Consider the following 17541-nt stretch of genomic DNA (forward strand, 5'->3'; position numbering starts at 1 on the left):
TACGGCGGTAGCGGAGAGCATCACGCAAGCTATTTTATGCGCTGACAATGCTCTTGTAAACTGTAAAAAGTTTGCAACTACTGGCTTAATTGTTACGAAAAAGTTATTCTTTCATGAAATGCTTATTGTTTACCGGTGTCGTTGCGAATATAAATCATTGTGAAAGAAGATACAGTTAAAAAGTGGAATTTACCTGCTATAGGTTATCGTCGTCGTCGTCAGCGTATGCTCAAATTCTATGAATGGAGACAAAGGACCAGATGAACTTCAATTCGCTTTTAATTCCAATTCATACACAGCATGAATTTGTTGTATATCCGGATTTCGAGCATTTAGCTCTCTTCAGTACAACTTTTGAATTGCGAATGAACAACACTACAAATGAACTGGTATTTATAGCGAAAAAGGTTCCACGTTGACAGCGATGGCATTAAACAGAGGGAACAGAAGGAAAAGTTAGTGTGATATTTTGCAAAATTTATAAACAATTTTATGACGGAAACAAATCGAAATTAGAAAAGCTACGGGGTCAAGTTAAAAAAGTAGAACAAAATTGGATAAATGGTTCTTCGGCAGTAAAATAATGCTTCCGATTATATGGCATCGTGCGTTCACGAACGGGCAGTTTTGCGTCTTCAAGTATTCCAGTGACGACGCGACAACCTCATCCTCCGATATAGCATCTGATGATTCCGATTCTAACTAGTTCTTTATCCAACAGACTTTGTGTTGCTCGCACGCAGTATCCCAATTGTGCCGAAATTATGTGAGTGTATACGTAAATCGAGCCAATCTTCTCGCAGTGAGCTAATAATTTGTTACCTGTACCTGTTTGAGCAATTAACGTTATTTTATGATGGTTCAACGTCGCTAGATGTCGAAAAACAAACGTAAATTTCTTCTTGGGCATTGTTGTTACCCAGGCAGCAAAATTCGTTATTTTTGCATTGATTTTGCGTCTGTAGACGTTGAATCGATGTAGAAATGATGGTTTTGCCGTTTGGGTGCGCAATATAACCAGCCTGGAAAATTATATCGATCTGTGCTGACTCGAACTTTGAATTAACCCAAAATTAACTTACTTTCCCCCTGAGTTATTTGACGTGAATTAACGTAACAGCGTGCGTATTGCGTTGCTCGCTTTATCGCTACTTATAGTATTATTACATCACAACAAATCAAACGATGCGGTCGTGATCGACTACTCTAGTATATTTTTCCTTTCTCATTTTACATGTTTTGGTACAATTTTGTCGTAATAAACGTTCACAGCAATTGCCGACGCAATTTCAACTTTTGCCGTTTGGCCTCGGCAAAGTTTTTGCCTAGTAAAAATATGCTATAAAATATAATATTTTCGAAGACTGCGTGAGTGTTCATAGCAAGTAAAATAGTCCGAAGTGAGGTCTTGGTGCGATGTTTCTGCTAATTAAACTCCCGCTGCGAGTAAATAACACAGGAAGAAATTTTGAACAATTTTTGTCCTAATTAAGTGCTCATTTTGCGGCGGCATTTTTATTGCCGTAGCAGAATGGCCATTATGACGTTTACGGCGGCATTTACCACGGCAACTGCCGAGTGCCGCCGCTAATTTCGAGGACTGGGTTAGCGGAAACTGCGGAAAAATATTTGTGGAAACTGTGATCAGCGAGGGTTAGGGTTAGAAAGCATAGATTACTCGATGGTTAGAGTTAGGGTAAGCGGAAACTGTGGAAAAATGTTTGCGGAAACTGCGATCAGCGGGGGTTAGGGTTAGAGCATATGAACTGTTCTCCATTCAGCGACATCTAATGGATGGAATAATTTCCCGGCAACCAGGCTTCAACAATCGGAAACTTCACTCTGTCATTCTTGATGACCGGCCTGCGTCAGTGATTCAAAGCCTCTACAAGTCATGCGAATAATTTTTTAAATTTCATAGCAATAGATATAATTGTTTTGCAGAAAAATTTTACAAACAGTATAATATTTATTTGTGGGATTGTCAAACCCCCATACATAATTCATAACTACAAAATTAGTCTATTATTCAAATTAAACTGAACAAATACACATGAAAATGGTGAAAGAAACAAAGCTTTATGACTGCTTGGGAGTTTCCCACACTGCAGGAGATAGTGAATTAAAAAAAGCCTATCGAAAATTGGCCATGAAATATCACCCGGACAAAAATGTTGATAATCCTCAAGCATCAGAAAAGGTTAGAAAATGGGTTAACATTCCTTTTTTACTTTTTTGTCAAAATAGAGTTTTATTAAATGTAAGGTTAAGAGCTTGTTTTATTTGTTCAAAAAGTTATATTATATATTGTATTAAAAAATAACCAGTTACAAGTACAATTGATAACCATTTATTAGCTTCACCTGATCTGGATTGTCACAAACATAATTTGCTAGAACTGTATTTGCACGGATTAGTATGGATGACAACCAATAAACAATGGAGCAGCGCTAATGTTGCTGATCAGAGTCTAAATTTGTTAGAAATCAATCATTGAATTGTTAGTATGAGTTGGGTCTATAAACTCTTAACCTCAACCCTTAACTCTAGCTAACCTCTTTTCAACAAATAAAAGATCCCAATTCTTTTCGTTAAAAATGAGAGGAAAAATTTGTGGTAGTTGCATGAGATCTGCAGTGCTGTACGGAAGTGAGACATAGTGCTTATGGGAAAACGAATTACCGGTAACGATTTTAAGAAGAGCTGAAAGACCAACGTGTGTTATAAAGCTAATAAACAAAAGGAATATTGTGGAACTTATGAACTTGCATATGTTGTGGATAGGTTGGCAAAGGCAAATGGAGTGAGATGGCATGAGCATGTTCTGACATGTCTTCAGAAGAGTGCTAGAGTTATGAGTGAAGGGTCGTAAGAAACAAGACTAAAAGAAAGAAAACGTGGAAAAGGGAAGTTGAGAAAGGCTTGACAAGAGAGGACGCCTTTGACAAATTGATGTGAAGACGATTGCAGCAATTGGAGTTGAATCTGACCACCCTCGGTAACAAGGACATCACCAGATAAAAACTGGACTACTACTCTGATCAGAGCAACTTTGCCGCTGCCCAACTTTTCAAAAAAATAAAACTAAAACCTCACTGGAAACTTAAATCAGCAACTTAGGAGCTGCTCTATATTTTATCTCAATCTTTTCACGGGTTAAATTAGTTTGCACCCTGTTAGATGTGCATCTATTGAACTACAACCATTTGAAAGAAGAGTGCCTAAAATGTTTAACACATCTTATACTTTATTACACACTCCCAGTTCAAAGAAATCTCATACGCTTATGAAGTTTTAAGTGATTCAAAAAAGCGGGAAGTGTATGATGAAGGCGGTTCCCAAGCATTGAAAGAAATGGGCAGCGGAGGAGGCCAACCTCATTTCGACATGTTTGACATGTTGTTTGGTGGAAGAAGAGGTGGAGGTAATTTCAATTAATGGTATAGCAATAATTTTAGTATTTACATACTGATATAATATATGTAGATGATTACATCAAATACAGTTCTTACTTTCTAAAACCTCTACAGCCTGTTTCACCCTAAAAAGGAGATCATCAGAAGGTCCTGAAAAATATGCCAGAACAATAAATCTGTAATACCTGAAAAAATATTAAATATTATAACCTTAATTCAATTTGCCAAAAACACTCAGAACTACAAAGGGCTACCACTATCAGATGCCATAAAAGCCTCAATTAAGACATCCAAATGAAAATCAACCACCTTAATAACAACATTTGTGAGGTCATGGAGAAGCAAAATGCGATAACCGTAGTAACCTGTAGAAATCAACTTAAATTTATGTTATTTTAAAGTATTTGAGTTTAAATTTGTTGCGATGGCAACATTTACCCACCAGTTCAGAAGGTGGCTACAATCGCGGAATGGCCCGTTTCGGCGAGTCTGATTCAGCGACAGCCTTTTTCGGCGATTTTTTGAAAATCTACGACGCCTTGTTCTGTTTATTTAGAGAGTTTTGTATTTTATTCCACAATGGGGAAATGTTGCATGGCAGAAAATTTTCACTAAGGATGAAAGGAAAAGTGTATCGGAGCTGTGTGCGGCCTGCAATGCTATATGGTAGCGAGACATGGGTATTGAGAGAGAGTGAACTGGCAATCCTGAGAAGAACGGAAAAGTCAATGGTGAGAGCAATGTGTGGGGTGAAAACGAGAAGGGAAAAAAGGACTGAAGAATTGTTGGATATGCTAGAGATGAGAGAGACCATAGACCAACTGGCAAGGGCAAATAGAGAAAGATGGTATGGACATGTGATAAGGAGGGAGGAAGGAAGTTTTCTTAGAAAGGCACTAGATCTAAAGGTGGATGGGAAGAGGAAACGCGGTCGTCCAAGAAGAACGTGGAAACAACAAGTGAAGGATGAATTTAAAAAAGTCGGACTGAAGGAGGAAGATGCAAGGGACACGGTGAAATGGAGAAAAGGGATTAAAACAATTGCTGCGCGGAAACAATCGGCCACCCCCACTAGTGGGAAACAAACCGACGATGGATTGTGATGATGATGATGAATATCGTTTCTTTTGCATTCTGACAAAAAAAATGAAATTTAGCGAAAAATGTTTGCTCACATAAAATTGACATGTATCCTACGTCATCCACCTTCTTTGCGTCATATGTATGTCATGTCATTCATTTTTTTAATAAGCTATTTGTTGATTTTATACGATATTTCAAATATATTTTACGTACATCAAAACAACCTTTTTCAAAAAACGATGCTGTAACTCAAAACAGTCAAATAATTTTTGATGTCAAGGTAATGTGAAGGCAATTGCATCGTTTTAACTTCGCCAGACATTGAAATCGTGTACAAAAGGGAACTTTTGCTGACCAGGTATAGGTTGTACCAGCGAAACATTTACAAAAGCCATTCGATTTGTTCAAAGAACCGAATTAGCCTAACAGTTTGTATTTACATTGATTCAATGTCTGAATATTGAATAATATTCAATCGTTATATTTTTATAAAATCGTGGAATAGGGAACTCGCCGAATAGTAGCAGACCCCCTACATTCCTACAATCGGCCTTTAGAATAGTCAGCTTTTCAGCAAGACAAGGCCACAATTATTGTGGCCACCTGCACTGTAAGGTTGTCGAGCATAGCTGTGGATAAACCACAATATTTTAGGAGCAACACTCTTGTCCTCAATGTCTCAAACTGCCTTTGATAGTTCTGTGCAATATCCATGAAGGAACATAATGGTTGGAGATTCAGATATATTGAGTATTATTATCACAGTATTTTATTCAATTATTATAAAGCTTCTCTTGTTTAACATCTTGTGGTAGCCTTGCGAATAATCTCATTGCATCTTTCACTATAAGTTATTTTTTTAAGGTTTTAATTCTCGACAAAACAAAGGAAAAGATGTTGTACATCAGCTTAAGGTCTCACTTGAAGACATGTACAACGGCACCACCAAACGTCTGTCACTGCAAAAGAATGTGATTTGTGATAAATGCAAAGGTCGTGGAGGAAAAGAGGGTGCTGTTAGTAAATGTTCAACTTGCCGAGGAAGTGGTATTCAAGTAAAAGTTCATCAAATTGGGCCAGGAATGATGCAGCAGGTAATTATTGCTACAACGTCGACAAAACAGTCGCATATGCAGATGACACCATGATGGTCAAATGCAACACCAATCACAATACATCTGCACTAAGACAAAACCAACCCTACGTAAACACTGGTATTAACAGAGCAAAGAGAATATCCTCCACAGTTATTCTTGCCATAACTAAAACTACACTTCATACACAAAGCTCCTACTGCATGTGCAATACACTCAACAACTAACTTGCCAGAAAACTACACCAGTCGAAAATCTCCTAAGTTATAGGACTCAAATTAGACCCAGCAATTTTTGCACAACACATCGAATTCTGACTCAAAAGTGTATCAAACGTGTCGATGTTACAATATTTCACCTCCTGAGACAATTCCGGAATGGCCCGTTTCGGTGAGTCCGATTCGGAGAGTTCCCTATTCGGAGACAGTCTTTTTCAGAGAGTTCCCTATTCGGAGATTTTTTGAATTTTTTTTTGAAAATTATTGGGTACCGTAGCCTAATTATCATTGCCGCTTTTACATCGTTTTAACGTCGCTAAACGTTGAAATCGTGCAGAAACGTCGGTATCGTAGCCTAATTATCATTGCCGCTTTTACATCGTTTTAACGTCGCTAAACGTTCAAATCGTGCAGAAAAAAATAGAAATAAAATGTTTGAACAATTAAATGAAAATTCGTCGGTATCGTAGCCTAATTATCATTGCCGCTGTTACATCGTTTTAACGTCGCTAAACGTTGAAATCGTGCAGAAAAAAATAGTGAAAGCTTTATATGAGTGGGGTTTAGACCTAACCATTGAGATCTTAAGACTAAAAAGCGAATTAAATTTATTTTTGAACTATTAATGTTTGCTCAGATAAAATTGACATGTATCCTGCGTCGTCTTCTGCATGCAAACATAGAATATATTACTTATTAGAATCCTTACCTATTGCAAAATTCTAAATCCAACGACGCCTTCTGTTTATTTACAGTAGAGAATTTTGTATTTTATTCCACAATATCGTTTCTTTTATAGTTGAAATTCTCGAAGCTTTAGATGAGTGGAGTTTACACCTAACCACTGAGATCTTAAATCATATTTATGACACCGGAAAGACCCTAGTGATATGGTACGTTCCATATTCATAACTTTACCAAAGAAAACCGGAGCAACAGAATGCTCACTTCATATCTTAAATATCTTTGCTATGTTGACGTGTATTGTTTTTGATATGATGGTCACAAATAAAAACAATTCAACTGAACTGACATGACAAATTTTCATTTAATTGTTCAAACATTTTATTTTTTTCTGCACGATTTGAACGTTTAGCCGCGTTAAAACGATGTAAAAGCGGCAATGATAATTAGGCTACGGTTCCCAATAATTTTCAAAAAAATTTCAAAAAATCTCCGAATAGGGAACTCTCCGAATAGGGAACTCTCCGAATCGGACTCTCCGAATCAGACTCTCCGAATCGGACTCACCGAATAGTAGCAGACCCGACAATTCAGTGTCCACTAGCCATATTGAAGTAGCAATGTGATCTCACTTCAGTAAACCAGAGCCCAGAGGTGTAGTTTTCAACACAGTTATAGTTATATTTAGCCATATACCATTATACCTTCACATTATTTGTATTGCTTTTAGAAATGTTCTTGTGTGCCTAACCTGACCACTGTATTGCAATGTTACATCTACAATTTGTAGAATGGGTTATTAAAAATTTTCCACTTTATGAGCATACGAATAATGTAAACGATAGAGTTGCTTCAAAGGTTTTTCTGAGTTGGTGTGGAAAGTGGTGATTCAGACTGTGTAACTGTAGTTCTGGGCTTTATGTTGCAAGTATGTGTGTTTCTAAGCAAGAAGACATATGGCTGTGTAATGTGTATTGTATTCAGTAAAGATTTCCTGTTGCCATGTCACTGTAGTGTATAGCAATTAGTTTGTGTGAATGTCTTGTGTTTACAGAAAGCATTAGTTTGTAGTTACTTCCATTGTATACTACAAATCGTTCCACTAAACTACTACATTCCGCAGTGTAATTTTCGCTTTTCTTCATTTGAGGCTTTGTGATTTCGTACGATGTTGCATTGTTGCATAATCGTGTCATTGAAAACGTCATAAGCCTAAGCAGTCTTTGAAAACTCTTTTCGTTTCGAACGAGCAAATTGGTTTTGCTGAGGAGGTGATGCGGATTTTGAAACACCATATTTCAGTTTCAACAAACTAAGGCCTGTTTGAAACGGCTTAAATCAATGCAAAAAGTAAACCAGCTTGTAAACTTTTGTTGATTCAACATTTGCAAGCGTTGACTCAACGTCGAACAAGCCTGTTTTACTCGCTGACCTATGCAATGAAACTGTAATTGCATTACCAGATCCAGTCCATGTGTCGGGATTGCGATGGCAAAGGTGAACGGATCAATGCGAAAGACCGCTGCAGAAGTTGCAATGGCAAAAAGGTTATTAAGGAAAGCAAGATTTTGGAAGTACATGTGGACAAAGGTAAAGATTGATTGATATTCCCTGAAAACCACTTGAGATGTCTAAAATAATATATCCTTGAAGATTAACGTAGACTGAAAACCTCTCCGACATCTTTCTTGGTTGCATTAAAAATTTTAAAATTCAAGTTCAACTAAAACTACATGTCACTGCTACATTTTCGCACTTAAATCCTTATTTTAAATTAAAAGGTTAGTTTTGAAAAAATTTTTTTTGTTTTTTAATACCATCCGGGTCGCCGTGCATCTTGTGAGTACAGTAGATTACAGATTGAAGTGCAATGATTGTTACTTCATGATATGTTGTTTATCTTGGTGACAGGCATGGCTGAAGGTCAGAAGGTGGTTTTCCACGGCGAAGGCGACCAAGAGCCTGGTTTGGAGCCTGGTGATGTTGTCAATGTCTTGGTGGAAAAGGAGCATGCTGTGTTCCACAGGTGACAAGAAGAACACAAAAAACATGAAATGCCAATAACCTTTTTAAAAGTGCAAAATATTGAGTCGCTTTCTTTATTCAATGAACGTTATTCATTTATTTCGTGTGGTTAAGTTTGCTGTGATCAGCGTTTTCTTTCACTAATTCTCGGCGGTGGATGATTTTTCACTACATTTTTGGGTTACCAGTATATTTTCTAGTGCATTACCTACTTTCCTAATTTTCCTGTTAGTTTAATTGCTTGTTCTTGTAATGTAGTGAAATGGTAAATTCAGAAATTAATTGTAGTCTATCTCTGATAGTTTAGCATCAAAATGTCCTGATCCTCCAAATGTTATTAGGTACTTCAAAAAACAGAGAAATACTCACTACTCAGAATCGAGTCGCGTGTATTTTAACTTATCGGCACAACCACACACACACAGTATTCATATAGTAACATCTTTCGTTTCAGACAAAACGAGGACTTGCTGATGAAAATGGAGCTCTCGATCACTGAGGCCTTGTGTGGCTTTCAGAAAGTAATCACGACCTTGGATGACAGAGAGATTGTCGTCTCTACTATACCTGGTTAGTTTTAGGCTATGGCATAGAAATTATTGTTGCATTTCGATTTTTTTGGATTTGGAGTCAACACCATTCAAGGTTTTCTAGGCTAACTCCCCTTCTTGATGTTAAGCCAGTTGGCACCGAAACTTATCAAAAGCAGGAAAAGGTGAGAACGAAAACTACTGAGGCCAGAAATGTCCATTTTGAGATATTGGCATTTGAAGTTTTTTTATATTTCCTGAAATCAGTAGAAGTCATTTTCGCTTTTTGTGGCACAATTTGGTGTGTTGTCTTGTGACGATGAAGCATACTTTTGTCCGTCTCTGGCTAATTGAGAAATTTAACAAAAACGATTTTGACTTGAATATTTTTTTTCGTAAGTGTGACTTTTTTCTAAAAAGAAAAACGTCTCGGCTCCTTTGCATTCTACTTACATGATGTTTAATAACATTTAGTGCCATATAGGCACCACTTGCAGTGGGGATACAAGCCTTAAAGCAGCCGGCGGCCATGGCCGCTAAGTAGTGCTTGAATGACCGCCGGTGCTGCCTTCTCAGTCGGCCAAGTTTGGCCGCCGATTTCTTCTAGCTAATTATTTAATTTTGCAATAGAATGAGCGTGGATTAACTGTTGAAAATATGTAGTATCAAAGAGTGACGCAGAATTGGGTCAGCGCGTCATAATCACCACTGTTGTTTTGTGCGGGAACATTTGATATTGTTTGTAAATATGGAATATATCCAGCTGAGATCACCAGCTGTTAGTCTTGTTTGTAATTTCCGACGTTTATATTAACGAAGTTTAACGCTATAAATGATCAGGTTTTATGAAAGATGGTATTCTGTACCGTAATGCAGTTGATACAATTTACTGAGCAGCGAACAGTTGAAACAATTTAGTGTCGTTAGATGGTCCCGCAATACCGGATTACAATCCCCGATAAAGCAGTTATTGCGTGCGGAATGGCCCGTTTCGGCGAGTCCGATTCGGCGAGTCCGATTCGACTAGTCCGATTCGGCGAGTTCCCTATTCGGCGAGAGCCTTTTTCGGCGAGTGCCCTATTCGGCGAGTTTTTGAAATTTTTAAAAGGAAATTATCGGGTACCGTAGCCTAATTACAATTGCCGTTTTTACATCGTTTTAACGTCGCTAAACGTTGAAATCGTGCTACATCGTTTTAACGTCGCTAAACGTTGAAATCGTGCAGAAAGGAATAAAAATAAAATGTTTGAACTATTAAATTAAAATTCGTCATGTCAGTTCAGTTATTTTTATTTTTGACCATCATATACACGTCAACATAGCAAAGGTAGAAGCGACAAAACGCGAACGTTAAAACGTGCTTGAATTCGTCATGTCAGTTCAGTTATTTTTATTTTTGACCATCATATCAAAAACAATACACGTCAACATAGCAAAGGTAGAAGCGACAAAACGCGAACGTTTAAACGTGCTTGAATTCGTCATGTCAGTTCAGTTGTTTTTATTTCTGATCAGGATATTAAAAACAATTCACGTCAACATAGCAAAGGTGTAGAAAAAGGTAGAAGCGACAAAACGCGAACGTTAAAACGTGCTTGTGACCGAAGTAAGTTATTGAGTTGAAAGAAATTTGGCAAGGTTGCATCACCTTCAGAAAAATTTAAGATATAAAGGAAAAATAAAACAAAGAAAATGTTAGAAAAAAAATAATGTTTATGTCTATAAGTTAGTACTTTTGAATAGTTAAAATCATAGGCGCCTAACTATTTTATTGGCCGCGGGGGCGAAAGCGTGTTTCATCAGCAGCAACGTAAATTCAGCGAAATGTCACGCAGATGGATGACGTAATTATGTCGTCACACTAGGATTGCTTTTATTGCCACACTCGGAGTTATTGCTACGTTCGACCTGCCGTTAATTATTATAAACAAAGCTCGACCAAAACACATGCTATGCGTCTGCGTTGGCTAGCGGTTGATGGACTGCGACTCTTTAAGCTAAGCACAACATAAAGTTTAGCAACGAACTAGATTTATTAGCATGAAACAAGAGACGAAAAGGTTTACTAAAAGGTATACTGTAAATGGAATGAAAATACTAACTTGATCATATGCTTGAAAATATACCTGTTGAAAGCAAAATCATTCATGTTTACATCAATTCAACAGCACGTCACCTTTAATAAATTTAAAAGTTGCTGACATCCGTAAACAGCCCTTGAAAAATAGTTACAGAGAGACGTTTGATTAAGTTTTCGACTTGACATTGCTCCCTTTTCACTACAATATCGCAACTTATGGCTGACCAGCTTTCAAGTTCCAATTCGCTGTAAAGATGAAAACAAAAGATGCGCATATTCCCCGCCTTTGATCGGGTTTCCATGGCAACGGACGTGTGTGCGCCATGCAGTTTGCGCGAGTCCGTTGTTGTGTTGATTATGCCGCTTGTGCGACTGTGGGCAATGCGGTTTGTACCAGCCCTTGTTACGTTGGTTAGTGGTAACCTCGGGCCGAGACTTCAAGTTCATTTTCACAGCAAGCGATTCACTGCCGCGACAATTCTCTGCAGAGGTTTCTACTTTCGAAAGCGACAGCGAGGCTGTTTGCAAGCGCATTAAGTTAAACGCACGCTGCGTCAACGTAGCAAATTATGTTGTTTTTGGGTGCATTCAACATTTGATGACATGGAATCGACGCAAAATGGTAGATTTTTGCTATGTCACAGGCAGCAAAATCATTCATTTTTACATTGATTCAACGTCTGCAGACGTTAAATCAACGTAAAAATGACAGATTTTTTTGTCTGGGGTGGGATTGTAGCATCGCTACTCGTTCTAGTGATTATTTACTGCGAAGCTGTTGCGGTTTGCATTTAAAAATGTTTTCTTGCTGCCGATCGCTAGTTCATCTATTGTTTTATGTATCAATGCAGCATAAAAAGTTGCTCCCACGCGGAAATATGCGTGGGGGCCTGGTCCCCACGGCTTAGGCGCCTATGGTTAAAATGATTAGTTTGGATCAACAAATGTGTGACCTACACTCCTACAGCTTAGATTGAAAAGAAATTATCGGTTAGGCTACCGTAGCCTAGTTATCCCGACCAGCAAAAATTTGTTCCAAGAACCCAGTTAGCCTAACAGTTCATTTTTACATTGTAGTAACAGAATGAAAAGGCTAACCAAGTGTGTGGCCTATCGTTTTAACGTCGCTAAACGTTGAAATCGTGTAGAAAAGGGTGCTTAGGATACGTTGAAACTGAGAAACATTCACAGAAGCCCTACGATACGTTGCATTTTTAAGATAATGTATTCAGACGTTGAATCAATGTACAAATGAAATGTTATGCTAAATGGGTTCTTGGAACAAATCGTAGGGCTTCTGTGAATGTTTCTCAGTTTCAAAGTATCCTAGTCAGCAAAAGCTCCCTTTTCTACACGATTTCAACGTTTAGCGACGTTAACACGATAGGCCACACATTTGTTTAGCCTTTTCATTCTGTTACTACAATGTAAAAATGAACTGTGTTCTTGGAACAAATTTTTGCTGGTCGGGATAACTAGGCTACGGTACCCGATAACTTCCTTTCAATCCAAGCTGTAGGCCACACATTTGTTGGTCCAAACTAATCATTTTAACTATTCAAAAGTACTAACTTATAGAAATAAACATGATCTTTTTTTTTTTTTTTAACATTTTCTTTGTTTTATTTTCCCTTTATATCTTAAATTTTTCTGAAAGTGTTGCGACCGTGCCAAATTTCTTTCAACTCAATAACTTACTTCGGTCACAAGCACATTTTAACGTTCGCGTTTTGTCGCTTCTACCTTTTTCTACACCTTTGCTATGTTGACGTGTATTGTTTTTGATATCATGATCAGAAATAAAAACAACTGAACTGACATGACGAATTCAAGCACGTTTAAACGTTCGCGTTTTGTCGCTTCTACCTTTGCTATGTTGACGTGTATTGTTTTTGATATGATGGTCAAAAATAAAAACAACCAAACTGACATGAAGAATTTTAATTTAATAGTTCAAACATTTTCTTTTTATTCCTTTCTGCACGATTTCAACGTTTAGCGACGTTAAAACGATGTAAAAACGTCAATTGTAATTAGGCTACGGTACCCGATAATTTCCTTTCAAAAATTTCAAAAACTCGCCGAATAGGGCACTCGCCGAAAAGGGCTCTCGCCGAATAGGGAACTCGCCGAATCGGACTAGTCGAATCGGACTCGCCGAATCGGACTCGCCGAATAGTAGCAGACCCTATTGCGTGGTACAACGATTCTATTGCAGGACGTCGCCCAGACTTCAACAACGCTAAGCGATCATTTTAGCATTGTAGCAAGTTTAATTCTATTTACTTGTGCTATCGTTATTTGTATTTTGGCCTCCAAGCACGCAGATTTGGCCGCCGAGAAGGAGCTCCCGGTAGGCCACGATGGCTGCCGGAAGAAAAAACGAGTTTTAAGGCCTGTATCGGATACCATTAATTGCATTAAAGATTATTTTTTGGCATGGTATATAAATTTTAAAAACACCTGGCAACACTGGTTTTGCTGGTTGCTGTTGCATACTTTTAGCGTAAAAAATCCACGATTTTGAAGAATGCCGGTCTGTCAAAGAGAGACTTTGCTACAACTTTCAGCTAAGAAATTTTGGTAGGTGAATGAGGGCTGCAAAAGAAATCCAAAATGCGCGATAACTTAGTTTTGACTGAAATGTGAGTTCTTGTGCTTTCTGTTTCTCACCTCTTCAGTGTTTGTGCGCTTCAGTATGTATTTGATCACTGCTCTTCGATAACTGTATTTTATAATGTTGAAGACTGTTCTTTCCTTTGTGCTAATATCAAGAGTGACTCAGCTATTTTTACTTATAATGTGTCTATCGTCTTATTCACTTCTAATTTTGCTGAGTCATGTTGATTAAGGGTGTTAATGTACATTAGCTCGCTTTGTGACGTCATAAAATCTGGATTGTCCATAAAACAAAATAAATTAGCTAAGTGTGTCAGTCAAAGGGTTGTGTTTAGCTTTCAAGTGGCATATATTGTAGTATATTAATTCAAAAGTTGATGTAGTTTGTTGATTATCTAAAATTAGCAGGAATTACTTGTGATATTCGAGATGGCCTATCTTTAATTGACAAAACTGTCAACGATTCTTACTTCCATCAAAACTTTTCCTTACAAATGCGCTGGGGAGAAGTTTTGGTAACTGCTTCGAAAACTGAAAGTCTGTATTGGCATTTTGATCTTATGTTAAACAGTATGTCGTGTCTCAAGATTTTACGACTAACTCAAGCATGACCTATAAATTGTGGGTGACTTCACTCGGCTTTTCTGACTTTTTGTTAAAAAAAGAATTTCAAGCATTCTGATTGGTTGGCTCATGAAATTGATTTGTATGTTCAAAACTTCAGTCGTTTGAGCAAAAATATCTTCCTAGGCGAGGTGATCAAGTATGGGGACGTGAAGTGTGTGATGGGGGAAGGAATGCCGGTATATCGTGACCCTTTCCAGAAAGGTCGCTTGATCATCCAATTTAAGGTCGCGTTTCCTCCTAATCATTGGACCACACCCGAAAACATCAAGAAGCTGGAACGCCTCCTTCCTCCTAAGGATGAGATCGTGGTGACTGACGACATGGAGGAAGTTGGTCTTCACGAGTGAGTTTTTTTTACCTTGATTGCGTTATTTTTTTATCTTTTTATGTATTTTTGTCGTATCTAGGCTTAAAGGGCGGGGAAACCCAAATTAACTTTGCGAGTTTTTTGTTTCAGCGTGATGTCATTGTGTACAACATGCGTTTTAGCAATAAGAAAATCCAAAATTTGTTGCCCTCGTCTCGCTAAGGCCGCTTTTGTTTGATACCCGTTTGCGAGGTCTCGTTGCGCATCAAGCTGTGATGCTGTTCGCTGTGACGTCACAAGGTACATATAGTTGTGGCCAAAAGTTTAAGACCAGACTTGATTTTTGACGATTTTTGCATTACTTCAAAATACTGCATCAGATATAAGATGATGCAACTGAAACAATATATGATGCAGTATTTTGAAGTAATGCAAAAATGGTCATAAATCAAGTCTGGTCTTAAACTTTTGACCACAACTATATGTACCTTGTGACGTCACAGCGAACAGCATCACAGCTTGATGCGCGCGAGACCTCGCTAACGGGTATCAAACAAAAGCGGCCTTAGCGAGACGAGGGCAACAAAATTTGGATTTTTTTTTTGCTAAAACGCATGTTGTACACAATGACATCACGCTGAAACAAAAAACTCGCAAAAAGTTAATTTGGGTTTCCCCGCCCTTTAAGATTTAGATTACAGGAAGGCAACAAAGCTGTGTCTACCATCAGACATGTCTGACTGTCTTGCCAGGAACACAGCCTTGTGCTCTTGTTAATTGTTGGACAGACGTCTTTGTAATATCGAACCAAGGCGCTCACCATTCGATCACATGTGGTATGATCTTCATCACTCATGCAAATCTTTGTTTCTCTAGTTTCGACCCCAACCATCGGACCACGGGCGGGGATCGCAATGCTTACGAGGAGGATGATGAGGAAGGCCATTCTGGAAGGGGAGTGCAATGTCAATCTCATTAATATCTTTTGACACTCGCCACCGATGATTTGATCACTTTGTTTATTCCTTGTTCTATAAGCTCTTCTCACACTTAGGAAATTCTGCTGCTCAGTAAACGAAACAAACTTTTAAAAAATTTAAAAACGAAAAAAGATATAACTGCATTCGTATCTTCCTGAAACATTTTTGCTCATGGTACTAAATCCGATACTCGCTCTTTTGACCCCAATCTCAGTAAATATTCTCTTGTTGCTAGAGCTTTGATCTTCTCTAACACATGCATACATCACTATTTGTTAACTGCAGTCTTTCAAAAGTTTATTAACTTATTCTAACGCAACTACAAAACCTTCTTGTGATTATAAAAATAATTCCATTTTCGTATTTGGCCAGATAGCTGCTTGAACTTTTAAATTCGGATGACTTAGCTTATTATTCATTTTTTGGGCCAAGAGTTTCTTTTTTGTATATTTGTGAACCAGTGAAGGATGTATTATGTGAATTGCTTGACATGAGAGCATTCAAATTGTACAGATTTCATCGTTATTTGAAAGCCGATCTCTGCTAAATTTTGTGAACTTGCATGGCAGATAGGCCTATGTCTCTACCTGAAACCAAAGTGGGCCATGTTCATATTTGTCATTATCATCAAATTTGTACCTACTGACCTAATATGTTTCCCGATACATGTCTTAAGCCCAACCCGTTGAATAGAAAACTTTTTTGAAGCGTTGCTTTTGGACTAAACACATTTTGGTTTTCAGCACCACTTGCAAATTGTTGGCAATTTTTCTTGAAATGATTTTCAATAAGCGAGTCTGTGAATGTCAAATCTTACATATCTGTCTCAAAGTTTTTTGTTTTGTTTTCACTTTCCCAATACATTGTGGCAATTTACTGTTTCTACTTTATCCAATACAAAGAGCCTGACGTTAGACTAAGAAATAGTCTTGCTCTGTGAGAATCCACTACATTTTTTGTTGGAATTTAACCATTTCAAGTTGAAATTTGTCTTTGCATTTTTTTTAATTGACTTTCATTGAAATCTTGCTTCGTGGTCTACAAAACAATGGCTCACCTGAGCGTTGAAAAACCGTTAATTTGAGATATTTTCAAACTTCGTCTTAGCTCGCAAACCCATCTTTTTTAGATTAGTTGAACGCCTGCAAACGTTAAATCAATGTAAAAAGAACGGATTTTCCGAGCTTAGCTTGGACAGTAGCAAGCTCGCCTGGCAGGTCCAGCCAGCAAAAGTTACCATTTTGCATCGTTGCATCATCCTCTCCCAGCCACCAAATCAGAGCTTTTTACATTGGAGTTGAATCAGACGACGTTGACGTCTGCAGACGCTGAATCAATGTGTAAAAGCCCTGATTTTCTGTGTAGGTAACAGCGGAGCTTTTGCTGGCTGGATTTCAGCCATGTTTGAATGCCACACATCGTCTGTGTTGTATGGTAACAGATCAACATTACCCTGGTCAGATTGTCATGTCAGGGTTTTAATTCAAAAATGTTTTATAATTTTACTGTCCATGTAAATTCGACTCAGAATCGATTCCATTTTTCCAAACAGCAAAATCTGTTATTTTTACATTGATGTGACGTTTGCAGACATGGAATCAATGCAAAAATGACGGGTTTTGCTGTCCTAGTTGCCATAGGACAAATGGTTAATTCATGTAAAGAATCTGAACTTTCTGAGTGTTTCTTCTCGTTTTGTTCTTTTACTATGAAAATACTAGCGGCATGTTTGTGACCAAATTAAACATTGAGGTGTGTGCATGTGGCTACGATATCTGTTGAAACGATGAGAAAGGTAATTCAAAGAAAACTGAAAGCCACCCGCACTTGCTGTTGTTTCTCTGGGCAAGAAGCTTTACGATAATTGCCTCTACCCAG

General features: G+C 37.9%; 1 protein-coding gene across 1 annotated transcript; it reads left to right on the forward strand.

Moving 5' to 3' along the window:
• The first annotated feature begins 1949 nt into the window (after positions 1 to 1949).
• LOC145772853 (dnaJ homolog subfamily A member 1-like) lies at positions 1950 to 17422 on the forward strand. The gene is made up of 8 exons (XM_082584733.1): positions 1950 to 2200; positions 3265 to 3424; positions 5364 to 5593; positions 7959 to 8085; positions 8407 to 8521; positions 8975 to 9090; positions 14500 to 14719; positions 15560 to 17422. Exons 1-8 carry the CDS (start codon positions 2054 to 2056, stop codon positions 15660 to 15662), a joined length of 1218 nt encoding a protein of 405 aa, XP_082440859.1. The 5' UTR covers positions 1950 to 2053; the 3' UTR covers positions 15663 to 17422.
• Positions 17423 to 17541: the final 119 nt, after the last annotated feature.

This window comes from Aplidium turbinatum, chromosome 6 (genome assembly GCF_918807975.1).
Source record: "Aplidium turbinatum chromosome 6, kaAplTurb1.1, whole genome shotgun sequence".
Classification (NCBI taxonomy): domain Eukaryota; kingdom Metazoa; phylum Chordata; class Ascidiacea; order Aplousobranchia; family Polyclinidae; genus Aplidium; species Aplidium turbinatum.

Coding starts and splice junctions, on each gene's coding strand:
- LOC145772853 (XM_082584733.1), top strand. CDS start 2,054: ATGAAAATGGTGAAAGAAACAAAGCTTTATGACTGCTTGGGAGTTTCC. Junction 2,201..3,264: donor ATCCTCAAGCATCAGAAAAG/GTTAGAAAATGG, acceptor ACACACTCCCAG/TTCAAAGAAATCTCATACGC. Junction 9,091..14,499: donor TGTCGTCTCTACTATACCTG/GTTAGTTTTAGG, acceptor ATATCTTCCTAG/GCGAGGTGATCAAGTATGGG.